This window comes from Thermobia domestica, chromosome 9 (assembly GCF_964235325.1).
Source record: "Thermobia domestica chromosome 9, izTheDome1.hap1.1, whole genome shotgun sequence".
NCBI lineage: Eukaryota > Metazoa > Arthropoda > Insecta > Zygentoma > Lepismatidae > Thermobia > Thermobia domestica.
Genome location: NC_137462.1, coordinates 70271417 through 70287326, shown reverse-complemented (window position 1 = coordinate 70287326; position 15910 = coordinate 70271417). Strand labels below are relative to the sequence as shown.

Here is a 15910-nt window from a genome sequence, read left to right as displayed (position 1 = left end):
TCAATTTACTTAATAAACTATTATATACGATATACGGTATTTTAACTGAAAATATAGTATCCTATTAGTTATACAACATTTCGTCAAACAAATTGTTAGAAACAACCAGGAAAACTAACATTTATATACAAATATTCAGATCATGTCTTGCCCTCTCACTTTTAACGTCCAACCGCCGCCACTGTCCATAGGCCATAGAATTAGAGTTAGTTAGTTAGGTAGGTAGGTTATATTTATGTTTGTGTGTGTGTGTGTTTATGTCTAGGTATAACAAACGGTTCTGCGAACTCGAAATAATTTAACAACCGGTTCAACGCACCGGTGCGAACCGGCTGAATAGCACCACTGATTATATCAATACAAAAGAGAACTATATGTTTTATTCAACGTTTGCACTAAATTTTCTACTTTCCAAAAATAAGCGAGATACTAGTTTATTAATATTCACAACAACTACTAAAAAAACAAACAAACAAGTAAAAAAAAAAAAAGAAACGTTGTGGACTATGATACTGTTGTTTGGAAGTGCACCTGGTATCCTTGGATGCTTGTCAAGGTTGCAATAATAGGGGACAGTCTGAAATTCTTGAAATGGATAAAGGCAATGGAAGATGTTTGGTGCATCTAGCAAGAAACATAATTTTACACAGGAATAAGTAGAGTTCGCAAAGTTGAATTTAATTTGGTAAACATAATTGCAAGAATTTAACTGGTTTTGAGTCAGTTTGAAAATTCTCTTCAGTGTTATTTTTTTAGAGGGGGCAAAAATAATTTAGGGGGCAATGCCCCATCTAGTCCCTACCTGGCTACGGGTCTGAACGTATATGAATGATGTGTTGAACTCAGACCAGCGATTAAGTGTTTGAATGGTCGCACACCGCGTAGGGATTTATAAAATGACTATGCACAATACCATTACAGCGGATTTGCAGATGAGAAACATCTATGCCAAGATGACTAGAGGCAGATGTGCTTGTTTGCGATCTTTTGCAGTGCGTTCAAACATACTCTGAGTTTTTGAACAACGTGTACCCGAATCGAAACGCGGGTATTCGAATACGATCCAGAGACAAAACGGCTGAGTGTCAAATGACACAAAGCATGCGTCGCTAAAAGAAGCTCGATTGAGCAGGTCTATGGCCAAGGGCATGCTTATTGTCGCCAAGTGTGTGGTCCACAACGAATTTGTACCTGAGGAACAGACTGTCATGGGTGCTTTCTACGTGGAAGTGCTGAAAAGACTGAAGGGAAGCGTCACCCAAGTGAAGCCAGACATTGCCGTGAATTGGAAGCTGCATCATGCCGATGCACCAAGTAATACTCTTTGTAGTCGACGATTACCTGGCCCAGAACGGCATCGCAAAGCTTCCCCAGTCCTCTGTCCAGAGCTGGCCACGGTGGATTTTTTCTTGTTTTTCGAGGGAAGACAGCTCTCAAATGACACCGTCATGGAACCGTAGCATGGTACAACGACTTTCATTGCCCGCTTGGTGGACATTCCGGGAAAGACCTTCCAGGGCGCCTTCCAAGAGTGGAACGCTCGTTGGTAGAAATGTCTACGATCAAGGATCTTATTTTGAAGCATTTTAATGATTTCTAGCGATATCTTCAATGAATTTTTCTCCCTAATTTGGTCTCATTATTTTTTATACAAACCCTGTACATAGTGTACAACACATTTGTATCTTCATCCGATATAGTTACTCACTTTATTCATTTTGTTTGCAACATTCTCTGCGCCAATCATTCTGAGAAGAATGAAAAAATGCTTTCGCGTACTTTTTATACAAACCCTGTACAACACATCTGTATCTTCATCCGATAGAGCTATTCATTTTGTTTAGAACATTCTCTACGACACTCATTCTAAGAAGAACGAAGAAAGTACTTTCGCGTTCTTGCGTTCATTCGCCATTCCTGATTCAAATGCACTGTTAATGTTATTTGCAGCTTACTATGCTGAACGTCCCAGTTTGAATCCGTAAAGAAAAAAATCTCTTGCAACTGTATGTTTTCCATGGTGCACTTTCATACGACCCTGTTCAATAACTGCCTCCTAACTGGTTTGGGTACTGGTCGACCATCGACAGATATGTGCTGGATAAGTTACTAAAGAACCATTTCTGTCATTAGGAAATCGTACGGGTCAATAATATGGAATTGTGAGCATTTACATTAGGATGTAGGAAATCTTGCTTTAACAGCTGGTAGAGCTCTTGAAATGCAAAAGTCTACTTTTCTTTTAACACCTGCCTAATGCTGGAGGTACTACTATCTATGGCTAATTTAACCGAATGTGTTTGCTAAAGGAAGACTGTCACCAATATTACCGCAACTAACTTTACATATAAGCTCACATTTGAAAATGATTCTGAAGATCTAAAAAGAGCAACAAAACAAAAAGTAACTTCTGCCACCGAAACTTACCAAGACATGAAAAATAAAGTATACTTTGCACTCAAATAAAACCAACTTGTCTTTTCTCTAAGGTCAAGACCTAAGGGTAGTAATATTCACGGTAAGAACAAATTAGCTGCCCTTGTGCATTCTAGTAATGGTCGCAGTACTTGGTTTTGTTTATTGATTAATGTTTGAAGCAGTTAAGGTTTAAGGAGACCCGGCGAAATTCGTGTCAATTGCAATAGGCTAACACATAGAGCCAAAATTGGACTCATTGACAATCCTTTTCTGATATATATAGTAAGTTTGGGTGATTCCGGACAGTCGCTGAATCCGGACATCCTAAACTTACGATAATACTGTTCTTCGCATGTGTAATGTGGAGACTCGTTGTGACGCCTATTTGAAGCACTGTACCTTTCTACAGTTCAGTGCATAATAGGAAGTGCAAAGAGTGTTATACGTAGTTTCGACGGTGGGGAAAGAAGAAATAGGAAAGTTCATGCACGTTTTTTGACCTGATGTAACTTTTTAGTGGACTATATTAAAGTTTTACACAGAAGTGGTTGTCAGCAAATGGTTAAGTAAGACACATATCGAAGCGAAGACCTTACTTTACTCGTTGTATACCGGTATTGGAAGAATTATATTACTTTGCGAGCACGTGCTCAACGCGTGCACAAGTTTACAATGCTCAAAACGGGCGAATCCGGACGTTTAGGGAAGGGTGAATTCGGACACGTTTATTACGTTAAGGTGAATCCGGACAATGTAGTTAATGAACTAAGAGAATTCATAACACTCTCTCCTTTCCCGCTTTTCACATTTATGAGTGTGAAATAATACGTGAGGTCTATTGCTTATATCGAGTGTCCATTCATTTTTGCCATAAATGGACTCCGAAGAATCACCAGAAAAAGCTATAAAAATATCTTAGGATCTACTAACACAACTAAATTACAAAATGCTAATCATAAGGTGCTCAGAAATTCTACACTACTGAATAACTACATCATCTGGTATACTTCCATTTGATCCGCAACAAGTTCGGGAACATGAATTTCTTTAGTCGAATGAACATGATCCGCCAGCAACTGGAAACAATTCCTCTTCTGTGTCATCAGACTCATCCCCAAACACGTTTCAATCGCCTTCAGAGTCCTCAGTTAAACAGTTCCTATCTTTTCCTGCAGTTGCTTCTCCCAAACCCACACCCCAAAGGTCCGGCGTTGCTAAAAGATAAAGTATCACGAAATGCAGTTTGTTTAAAACTGTCTCCTCAAACACAATCGAAGTTATGGATGAAAACAACTGTGGATTTTGTGGGAAAACTTGTTATGCACCATCATCAAACAAATACGGTTCCTGGGTGTCCTGTACTGTGTGTAAGACCTGGTTTCATGAAAGATGTGCGGGAGGTGATAAGGAACTATTTTATCTGTGGACGATGTGACTGAATTATGGCTACTGATTCACGAAACTGGCAGACGTCATTAACGCAAGAAAAATAAATGCTAGTTTCAGTGCACACATATTACACATTTTACTAATAATCTAGTTGTTACTAGAAAAAAAAAAAACTAGTACAATATAGTTCTAATGGAAACAAATGTGATTACTACGTTTAATGATTAAAAGCTATAGTGGTAGTTAACACTACTGTGCATTTAGCTTACAATTTCAACAGTAGCTAATTAGTATAGAAATTGCTATGTTAGTAATTTGTATGTATTTATCATGTATTTGTATTTGTATTTGTGTGTTCTGTACTTATCATGTTGGAATGTTAATGTACCAAGATAGTTAAGCTAAAATGGACCTATCATGTATATATCTTCCTTCGAAGTTCAGTGTCCGGAATCGCCAACCTACTGTCCGGATTCACCATTCCAAATTTGCAAATCAAAGATTTTGTCAAGTTTCAGAAAATTATTTTTTATTTCTTAACATGCCATTCCAGGAAAACTATTTCAGCTGTAGATACATACGGTACCAACATATCATTAAATAATATGGCGAAGTATTGGATATTTTCGTTTAGCGGAGTGGTAATAAAAGAAAGAAATATCAGAACTGTCCGGATTCACCCAAACTTACCCTATACATATTTTTTGGTCTGTTCTACTGCTGATAAGAGAAGTTGGTTTAGTCTAAGATTGTTGTAGTAAAAGATGACCGTGCAGAAGAAGAAAAGTATTTAAATACTTCTAAACTTTACCAACATGGTATTAGCTGAATTGGACAGGACATTTAACAGAGTTGAGTTGACTGTGAGTTTTACGTCCCGTTCAGTAGCGAGGTTATATGAGACGTGGATCTACTGATTACCGTGGAATCCGAACCACACGAGCTCCCGTCGGGAATTGAACCCGGGTCTACCACGCCAAAGGCGCGTACGCTAACCGCTTAGCCACGAAGGAGCTCTAGGACATTTAACAGAGACGCAGTAAGTTCAATCTCTTTGTGTTCTAGTTTGAAACTTTTGATTGTATTCAGCTGATAAAAGAGTCAATGTCAGAAATTCCTGTCACTTTATTCATGATATAGATTATTTTCAAGCAGATATAAAATCCTTCAAATTCTTGGGAAAAGTGTGAACAACAGTATGTTATAATTAAAATATTCTGAGTTCAATTCTGGTTATGACGTACTATAAAGAATATGTGTGAAAATATTTTGTTTTTAAGGAGTATTCAACATATGCTGAATGATTTAATCCGTGTAATTTGTAGAGAATTTTTGGGAAAACTTCTCCAGACGTTTCTGTTTCGATCCAACATGTAAACGCTTTGTTTAAGAACTACAATTTACAATTTTTTTTTTTTTTTTACAGTTATACATAATACAGTTTGGGGATACGATGGCTCAATCGTAGAGCTCTCACCTTTGATGCAAAGGATTCCTGGTTCGATTCCAGGTTGCGTTTGTGAAGGACAACATCGTGTCATCATTTTCGTGGGTTTTATCGAGGTATTCCTGTTTCGACCCACATTTTCATTCCACCAATTATTTCTTAATCACTTTTGAGCTCCTCGTGGCTAAGCGGTTACCGTACGCGCCTTTAGTGTGGATGACCTGGATTCGATTCCCGGCGGAGCTCATGTGGTTCGGATTCCACGTTAATCAGTAGGTCCACGTCTCATATAGCCTCGCTGCTGAAAGAGACGTTAAACTAAAAAAAAATCAATCTTAATCACTTTCATTATCTTTCGTCTCTTTTAGTCTAAAGAGCATCAATGTGGGACGTAAAACTGAAAGATTACATTCTTTACTGGATACCAACTCCCAAGCCGTATTAAAATCTTTCACAACACACATGTGCTGGCTGTCTGCTTTAATGGCGCTGTTTTTTCTCTTAACTCTTTGTTTTGTGTATGTATTAACTAGAGATGCAAAAAAGTCGGCTTTTTTGAATTGATGGTTTTTTTCTTACATAAAAAGCCGGTTTTTTTTTTAAAAAAAACGAGAATTTTGGAAATTTTGGCTTTTTTCATTTTCATGATTTTTTTAAAAATCTAAATACCTTTTTTATGGTATACTCTATAGTAAGATAAGATTTCCATGACCTAAATGCCATATTTCGCTCTGGAATTCACCACCAAGATGGATGGAGCACGTTTTACGAATTAAAGCAAACAAAGAATGTAGTATTTGAGGGCAATTTTAGAGGTTATTTAACTTTATTTTAACTTTTGAGTTATCAACATTTTTTTCTTCTCTGGATCATTTCAGTTTGTCATCTATGTTTCATTTCTAAGAGCTTAGTAATGTAGCTTCTAGCGCAAAAGTTAAACTTGTTTTTCTATATATCCGTCAAAGCGTACGTTTTTCAATATATTCGTCAAACCATACTTCCACATTTCTGTTGTACTGTAGCTGTGCAATGATTTAGGAATAATTTTTCTGATACAACCTTGAATACCATTTTATAGAAATAGTCAGTAGCGGATTTAGAAAAGTACTTTGGGAGGGGTTTCTCTGATTGTTTCATTTTTTAAAAAAATCCTTAAGTTTTATTTCGGAGGAGCTTGAAGTTTATGAGTACAGGCATAACTAATATTTCGTTTTGTTTATATATTTAGCAATAATCTTCCGGATAGAACCTTGAAGATCATTTTACACTGTGAATCAGTGGCGGATTTAGAAAAGTATTTTGGGAAGGATTTTTCTTTCTAATATTTAGTTTTTCTAAAAAGTCCTAATTTTTATTTGAGGGAAGCTTAAAGTTTGTGAGTAAAGGCATAACTAATTGATATTTCGTTCACTCAGTCATGTTTGTTGTGCAGTTGTGTTTGGCTTAACTTAAATATATTCCATAGTACTTTTCGGGGGTGGGGGAGGGGTTCCGTAAAGATATGAAGGGTGTGAGGTAAGAACATGGTAACCAACAATGCTGAGTTACCAGATAGACAGCAACGCATACCGCTTCGTTTAATCCTTCATGTATAGTCTCACGTGAAAAATCATCTTTCCGACTTTGAAAATGAATTGTGCACCAGAAAACCTCTAATTTCTTAAAATAGTAAAATTGTAGGTTACCATGATCTTGCCTCATACCCTTCATATGTTGAATTCCGCTTGTTAAAAATTCAGAAACCTTGAGAACTGGGTAAACCATGATGGTGATTATATAAAACTTGACTGTAGAATCTTAAGAATATACAGAACCACCCAAAACAAAGCTCTAGATATGCGACCTTTAAGCGTATCATATAAATGTAAGTATTTTTCTTATGTTTTATTTTAATTTTATTTTGTTTCGAACAAAAGGTATGGAATATTTTGAAGTAAAAATACTACATACAATTTTGTTATTTGTGTTTTTTTTTTTTTTTTTTTTAAAGAAGTATTTACTTTCAGGATTGGCTGGTTTACACTAGTTGGTTTAAAAAAATGGTTCAAACCAAAAAAGTAAAAAGAACGAAAAATGTGAATCGTGTGAACTTCATGGTGATGTTTTGAAATATCAAACCATCTGCATGAGTTTTATCTTCTTTTCACCTTTTAATCAAGGTGTCTCATGTTCAATTTCTCGGTCGAACAAACCAAGTAGCGGTTCGGATGTCACTTTAAGCAAGTCTTCTTGGTAACCTCGGTATTACGTAAGGATGTTAAGCCTAAACATACGAAACGGAACCAAATTGTATATTTCTGCTTGCCTGAATGCCTGTTGTTTTATAAAGAAGCCAGGGTTGCTTCAATATATTGATAGAAATTGGCAAAATTTATAGACTGCCTACGTAGCTTCCAACATTAGCCTGGATTGGACTTTCAATGATATCTGCATACTAAATTTATAATTTAATACCTCAGTTTTAGCGTACTGATTATGATACATTGACCTTAAATTTAAGAAATTTACTGACCGGGTTTCTTTAAGCTTATATGACCCCTTGCAACGTAACTCTGTTGTTGCATAATAACACCAAGGCGAAACAAACTTCTTTCTGTCAATATGTAATAAAAATACATACAGCAAAATAGTTAAACCCAAAAACCCGGTTTAAAGAAAACAAAACAAAAACTGGTTTTATCCCTCCCCAAAAAAGGGTTTTTGGCTTTTTCAAAAACAACCATGGTTCTTTCCAACCCTGCTTCCTTTTGTATATAAGGGGTTAAAAAATTCTTATTATATACATTGGTTAATCCTTTAAAATTCATAATGCAAATCTATATATATAAAAGAGAACGTACAAAAATTTGTCCGCTCATCACGCTAATACGGCTGAACCAATTTCTTTCATTTTTGGGGAGTTATTAGGATTTGGACCCTAGATGGTTTTTATCATATCACTTTAATTTTTAATTACCAGTGTCTTGAGATAATTGACCATTCAAGTGTCCATAACGTACAAATCCTTTGTTATTAGTTCATCATAGGTAAAAATAAACGTATTTATATGCAACCCGCATGACCGTGTCACTCGGCGGGTTAACATAAATGACAGGCGATATACAGCGGAAAATAGCTTGAATCTTCTGTTTAAAATTTTTTAATTGATTTGCTTATTTTTACAGACACTTTTACAATATGCCAGCACCGGGATGACCGCAGCGAAGCGGGGCGGGTTAACATAAATGACAGGCGATATAATGTTAAGATTTACTGCAATCTTCTATGGTTTTTATCATATCACTTGAAAGCGAAAAAGTAAAAATTATCTAAGTAACAAAGTTTATTGCGTTCCGGGGTGACCGCAGCGAAGCGGGGTGAACGCTGCTAGTATGTTAAAAATTTAAATTATCTGAAATATCTTTTCGAAGTTCATGGTTTATTTTCGAGATTTTATATTATTATCGACTGCCACTAATTAAATGAGTTTTTGTGTTATAGAGTCTGCTTTATCAATTTAAAGCAGAATTTTGAAAAAAAGCCCAAAATTTCCCAAGGAAAAAAGCGAAGCAGAAAAAACCCGAGTTTTTTTTTTCCAAAACAGCCGTTTTTTTTTTCCCGAATCCTTGCATCTCTAGTATTAACTGACACACGTCTGTTTCTACTGCTATTGTAGTAGCCCATGAGCCAGACAAGGGGTGGGGGGAATCCCCCAATACTTTTTGAGCAGTTACGTGGTCCAGTATGTCGAAACTGTTGTCCGACACAGTTTTATGCCAAATATGACCGCCTACTGATTTCACCATAGCAATTTTAAATTATAACTGCACTATCATTCAAGATAGGAACTTAATTCTTGCTTTATTTTACGATTCCCAGTACTTTCGCAGCGGTGTTTAGCTACAGTGGCTGGCGTCTAAAGTAGACAACAATTAGAGTTCAAGTCCAATAAAATGAAGAAAAATTTGAAGCCTGGTATGATAATAATAAACTGCAAATTTCAATAGACAAAACAACATACCCTCTGGTAAATGGAAAATTAATCAGAACTCCAACAACAAAATATAATTGTAGCTGTCATATAAAAATGATAATTAACAAAATCAAAAGAGTAGATCATAAAATTATAAACAGCTCAAAATAAGTTCCATATGCTACGGCAGGCAATAACAACATACAATAACGTCATCTTCAACTCAATATTAGGTTATGGAGCAATCGTTTGGGTCCACTTTTTAAATAGCAACAAGTAACAGAAAATGATTGTCGCAGCACAACACACAATTCTGTTCAGACTTAATGACACCTATAGAACAATATCTACACTAGCACTCACTACTAGAGTGGGTATTATTACTCCTGCCAGTTTGGACATTAAAGAAAACGCAGTTGATATTGATGAAAAAAGACGAGCAAATCAGAGTAACCGAAATAATGAGAAGTAAAGTCGATATACAAACAATACCAAGAAGCTTACCATTAAAAAATAGCAACAACAATGGGAAACTGAAGACAAAGGAAGAAGGACGTATGAATTTATTCCTAGCGTTAAAGAAAGATTAGAATTACATTTTCAAGCAAATGATGGATTCATACGCTGCTTATCAGGACATGGTACGTATGCAGGGTGTCCACTAAAATTCCAAAATAAAATTTCGTGATCTTTTCTTGGGTGCAAATTGGGCCAAATTTTCATGCATGCGATAGAAGCGTGTTTTGTTTGTGATTTGGTAGCGTCTAAAGGCGACCATAGACATTTTTGGTGATGAATTTTGACGTTTTATAGAACAAAATTTTCCAGCCTATGCATATATTTGTATAGGTAAAAAAGAAATCGTGACCCAAAAGCTAAATTTCTTGACTTTCATGACTTTCGTGACCGATAGACACCCCGGTATGAAGCAACTCTACACAGGCTGGGACTCAGGGTGACGCCTCTCTGTCATTTTGAAGTCATTGGAGCCCCAGAGCACAAGGTTTTCTTTTGCTAAGATATATATCCAACTCAAGACTTGGGTCTTTTACAGTTGAATTAAAAAATATAAATATAAATAATATATTGAGCACCAAGTTGAGGTACGGGAAACTACAGATTTTTAGCACCATGGTTTCGCAAATAATGAAGGAACACTTTGTAATGGAAAGGAGGGAAAACCGTAACTAAAATCTACTTTAATCCCAGTTATTTCCATATCAAAAACCAAATGCAACAAAAGGATGGACAACGAAATGGATTAAAAAGAGTGAAAATGATTAGTGTATGAGTGTGGTAAGGTGGTATCCCAACTTAAATATCTTGGAAGTCCGCACTTTGGAGTGTTTCCGGAGGTCCGAGGTGTGTAGGTTTGGGCCACTAGTGTATTTGTGGAAATAGAAAGGACAACAAGTGAGAGTTCATGGTTATGATGAAATGATTAAAAATAATAATTATGCATATATGTCAAGATTTACATCAACATTAGTGAATGTAATTGTACAAGTAAAGTACGTAAGTATCAAAAGTGAAAAAATGTAGTGTGTTCAAGAGAGAAACGAAAGTCAATTAAATGAAAAATAAATCAGGAGTAAAATCAAAATTTTTTTAAAGAACCTAACAAAGTAACCAGAAGTTAAAATAGTTATTTAACAATTCTTTTTGAATGAAAATATATATCATCAAGAAGAAATTTGCAATTACATGTTCTAATCCTGTTTTAAACTGTAAGAGGCAGAATTGTTTCCTCCATAATATAATTTTGTTCAGCTACATGAGAACTATCGATTGGTATGTCTCATCTTTGGACAGTCTTTTCCCGTTAAATATTAATAATATTGTAGAATTTATGCCTAGGTCATTTACCTAGGGCACCTTTTTAAACTGAACAGTTCCCGAAATATTAAAAAAAATAAATAAAAAAAAACTGCAAGTGTCCAGCCAAAGAAGATTTATTGTATTTTAATTAATCTGAGCGAAGCAAGTGGAAAATGTCTTACCTTAAAGTCTGAACTACATTGCCTGAGGGAAAAGCTCCAGGTTACATTATACATTTGGATCTTCGGGGTAGGTCACAGAGCGTCTAAAGGAAATTCATAACTATTTTTTTCTTAAATATTATAAGAGCATTAATGCTATTAAGTAACACTGATTATGTATTAGCCATTAAAGGGAGGTGGTTCCATGCTGTGTATTATGTGGACTAAAGTAAAGATGTCTATTACATGATTTTAGAGTAAGGCCTCACTACAAAAAATGAACAAAGAAAACAATATTAGCTTTTTGTATTGTTTAATATAAACGTTGCTATGACTTTTGCTTGAGTCAACAATACATGAACTTCTTTTCTTTTCAGATTAATTTTTTTATATTTTTTCTCCGACGTGTTTTAGAAGAATCATACAAGGATTGATAGCTCCAAAACAATACCTATTCTACTTTCTAGATCGACCAATGAGCAAATAATAATAATATTCATTCAACAAGGAGGGAAAACTAATACAAATAACAAAATATTAAACTGTAGAGCAGCATCACTGATCCTTAAGACAGCATTATTTAGTCAACTACCTAGTTATATCATAAATACTCTCACAAAGTTTGGAGTGGCGATGTAGGCATCCGGAGTGGCACAGTGCTGCTTTCTATGTATAAAGCGGAAGATGCATGTAGTATGTGTTTGACTATTCATGACATACGTTGATATTGTACTGAGTTCTGATGGAGTGGGGCCATTACGAAAATCGTGTAGCAGTAATTGCATTACACAAGGTCGGGAAGACAGCAGGTGAGATTTTCAACCCTCTGAAACCCCTATAAATCAGCAAGAGATTCGTGTATTGCGCCATACAGCGATACACCGAGACTGGAACCGCAGCTGACCGCGCAAGGAGTCGCAGACCACGAACGGTACGAACCCCGCAGGTCCAGAAAGCAGTCGCAGCAAGAATTCGAAGAAATCTTGTTCGAACACAAAGTGTGATGGCTGCTGAGATGAACATCAGCAGAAATTCCATGTCTATTGAACTCAGGAGTGACCTACATCTACGTGCGTATAAGAGGCGGATTGGTCACTTTCTGACCCAAACATTAATGTCATAGTGGGTCCTTAAATCAAAGAGATGTTGCGGCGTTACGCCAACAATCTGCACAGAAAGATTCTGTTCACCGACGAAAAGGTGTTCACATCTGAGCCTACAACGCCCAAAATGACTGTGTGTATGCCACGTCACCTACTGCAGCTGCTGAGGCAGCTCCAAGGGTTCAGAGGGCACATCATCCTGCCTTAGTGATGGTTTGGTAGGGAGTGAGCTACTCAGGCACAAAACAGCTGCATTTTTGCGAACAAGGTGTTAAAACATCTGCTAAGGTGTACCAGGACATAGTGCTAACACCTATAGTGAAATCACTGTCTGTTACCATGTTTCCTGGAGAAAAGTGGACCTTCCAGCAGAATTCCGCTCCAGGCCAAAAAGCGAAAACCCAGGAGTGGCTGGCACAAAACGTCCCAGACTTCATTTCTACCGCTGATTGGCCTTTTAGCAGCCCGGATCTTAACCCTTTGGACTACAAACTTTGGACAGTCCTTCAGGCAAAGGTTTGCCATAAACGGCATCCATCTGTCGATAGTCTGAAACAATCCTCGACCCGAGCAGTGAACCATTTTCTCATGGACGTGGTGCGTAATGCCACTGACCAGTGGCCGGACAGACTTCGTGTCTGCATCAAGGCCAAGGGGGGACATTTCGAAAAATGATTCGTGCGTCAGGTGTACAACATATCAATTAAAACATGACCAAAATAAATTGCCTTGGTGTTAATTCTCTCTGTGTTATTCACATTCAAACTTGTGACAGTGTTTACGATATAACTAGGTAAATATACAGCTGAGCCATTCCATATCAACTCAATACAATTAAAAAAAAAGAAAAAAAAACAACCTTATAGACGGTTTCAGGACAACAGAACCTGAATTCTTGGAAATCCACGGAAAACCCGCATGGCTCTGTCCCTTATCAATAGGCTATAAATCTAAGAAAACAATAGGCGAACCTCTGTTAGGCGAAAGTGCCAAACATTCCCTTTTCCCCAGATTTCTTGTATTTAATTTATCGCAAAAAGTAATAACATTATATCTTTATTTCTCACTTGTTTTCCTTTCTTGTTTCTTCTTCTAAGTAATGACATCGAAAATCTGGCAACAACCACCGTCCTAATAATGGTTGGGTTGCTCTTTTGGTAGTGGTGTGAGACAAGGTTCTAATGTTTTGAAACGGACAGTACCTTGATAGATTTTGGTGGAATTTGATACCACTGAAAAATTACAAACTCTAATGTTTCAGATATGTAAACTGGTTTCGATATTACAGCCCCCCAAAAATCTCAAAATTTACAAAACTGAGTGAGTGACATTTGAATAATTTAGTGACCTAAAGTTCTTAGGCCGTTAGTTAAGATGCCATTTGATAGCTTACAAAAAGCGCCTTCAAATGGTGTGTAACACTATCGAATTTTTAAAAATATATAGTTTTTCGAAAAAATCTAAGTTTCGAATTTGATTTTCTCAAAAGGACATAACACATTTTGAAAATTTCAAAACATATAGAAAAAAACATTGAGACTATTATGAATGTGTCCTAAAAGTTTTATTTTGGGATCTGCATGGGATCATTTGTTAAAGAGTTTCCACTTCTAAATGTAGAGTTAAAAATCACGTTAATTTACGTTCTTGTAAAATGGACAGAAATAATAATTTTTCTGATCTTTCAGAAACTGCAACAAAAATTCAAGTATTTGATTGATTGGTTATAGTTTAATTGGGACGTCAGAAGAAGAAAAATTCTCAGAGCTCGTTAACCATTCGAATCGTACGAATAAAGGTGAGAACAGAATCACTAGAGACTGCACTACCCTCCAAAACCTGATTAAGATATTGAGGTAGTCCTAAACGTTCTCTGAGGTCTGAGTATTTTAGGCATTCTACCAGAATGTGCTGAATACTCAGTTGGACGATACAGTCTTCACAATATGGAGGTTCGCCCCATACAGCAAACTGGAATGAGTGAGATGACACTATCCGATATGCAAGCGTGTAAGGATCAATTTATCTCGGTGACTACTACGTGACGACGCTTGCCAATCGACGAGAACTGGTTTTACTGTGTGTAGTTTATTTTCGTTGGTCTGGTTCCGATCCCTTTGAACGAAATGATTACCGAGATCCAAGCACGGGAGAGAGAGCTCCAGTTCAAACTCTGCCAATGCGGCGTTTTTAGATGCTGAGTCAGCAAGCGCGTTTCCAGAATATTGGACGTGTGCCGGCACCCAGCATACATCGACGATACAGTTATGTTGCTGTAGCTGATGACATCTCTCAAGAATGTCTTGTACTAAAGGACGTTTAGTAAAGGCATTCTGCAGACTTTACGAGTTAATGCACATTAAGCACGCGACGCAGCAAAAGCTACAGAGCGTAATCAAGAGTAAGGCTAACTGTTGTTAGTTCTGCACTAAATATTGAACACAGGCGATGCAGACTAAATTCCTAAATGTCCTTGTCGTGACGGAAGCACAATGAACAGAATTCTCACTTTTTGAACAATCGTATAAGACACATTAAAATTGGGGAACTGTTCCAGCAACGCTCCAAGCTCTTTCTGGTATTCCTGGGCACTTATATGCGGTTTTCTATGAAATGATAATCGAAGGTTTACCTTAGCGAAGTCAACACATATGGTAGAATAGCAGAAACACGTAGTAAACAAAGAAATAGCTGCAAAATTCATCTGCAGTGAGACTCTCATACGCATGAAGTACCATGAGCACGTTGCCCGAGAAACTGTTGCATATCTGTCATAAATATGGCCACTACGCTGCAGGAGTGGTCAGCCAATGCACATGAGTTGCATAATTTCTGAGAAGTCTCTCACTGATAACCTAATGGTGCTTCGTTTGCTTCTGCACAAAAGCTAACAATATGACTAGTACGAATGCTCGAGTAGCTAGCCAAACGGCGAGGTGATGAACAATGTCAATGTTTTAGCAAGGAGGAACGAGCAGACGAATAAGCAATAAAATCGTAGTCTAACTTGGGCCGAATTAAACTACATAATCACAACAGAACAATGTGAACAGCACTCCAGGTGCAATGGGAAAATACACAAGGCATTTTCATATCTCGGAGTTCATATGAATGTGTTGTGCACACCTTACACGTTGACTAAAGGCAAAACCCAGAAATCGAACTGTGCCAATCAATGAGAAATGAGTGTCACCAACATGCAAATCCGGATTACCCGGGCAAGTTCATTGTGGCAAAGGTGCACACATTGAAGTTTTCTTTTTGGTCATAATATCTAAATCCTGTCTAGTTCGACCAGCGAACAAGACAATTTAAAGTAAGTTGAAGTTGTTGAATAACACAGTGAAGTATCTGGAACGCCAATAAATAGTTAGATCGTTAGCATAGAGCAGATCAGGTGCAGGAGCTTGGATCTGTGTTAAAAATTGTGCCATATGGCCACGAAGACCCCAATCATGCAGATGCTTTAAAATTTCATAATGCCAAGTTGTGGCACAAGCCTCTATCAGATCGAGAAAATACAGCAACAAGATAATGGCAATGGAAGAAAGCTTCTTAAATCTTGCTTTCGAGTTGTGTAAGTTTGTCACTAGTTGATCAGATTGACCGAAAGCCACACTGA

General features: G+C 36.9%; 1 protein-coding gene across 7 annotated transcripts in view; it reads right to left on the bottom strand.

The window, feature by feature from the left end:
* The window catches only part of LOC145694727 (uncharacterized), a 137369-nt gene that overhangs the window by 97800 nt on the left and 23659 nt on the right, over window positions 1-15910 (bottom strand). For 2 of the 7 annotated variants that reach the window (XM_081771288.1, XM_081771286.1), the window contains exon 1: window positions 11207-11451. The exons of the other annotated variants lie outside the window; for them this stretch is intronic. Coding sequence is in view for 1 of the 2 variants with exons in the window: in XM_081771286.1 (XP_081627412.1) it covers window positions 11207-11260 (54 nt within the window). In the remaining variant the exon portion in view is untranslated. Of the gene's footprint in view, window positions 1-11206; window positions 11452-15910 lie in introns of those variants that run through there. 7 annotated transcript variants of the gene reach the window in all.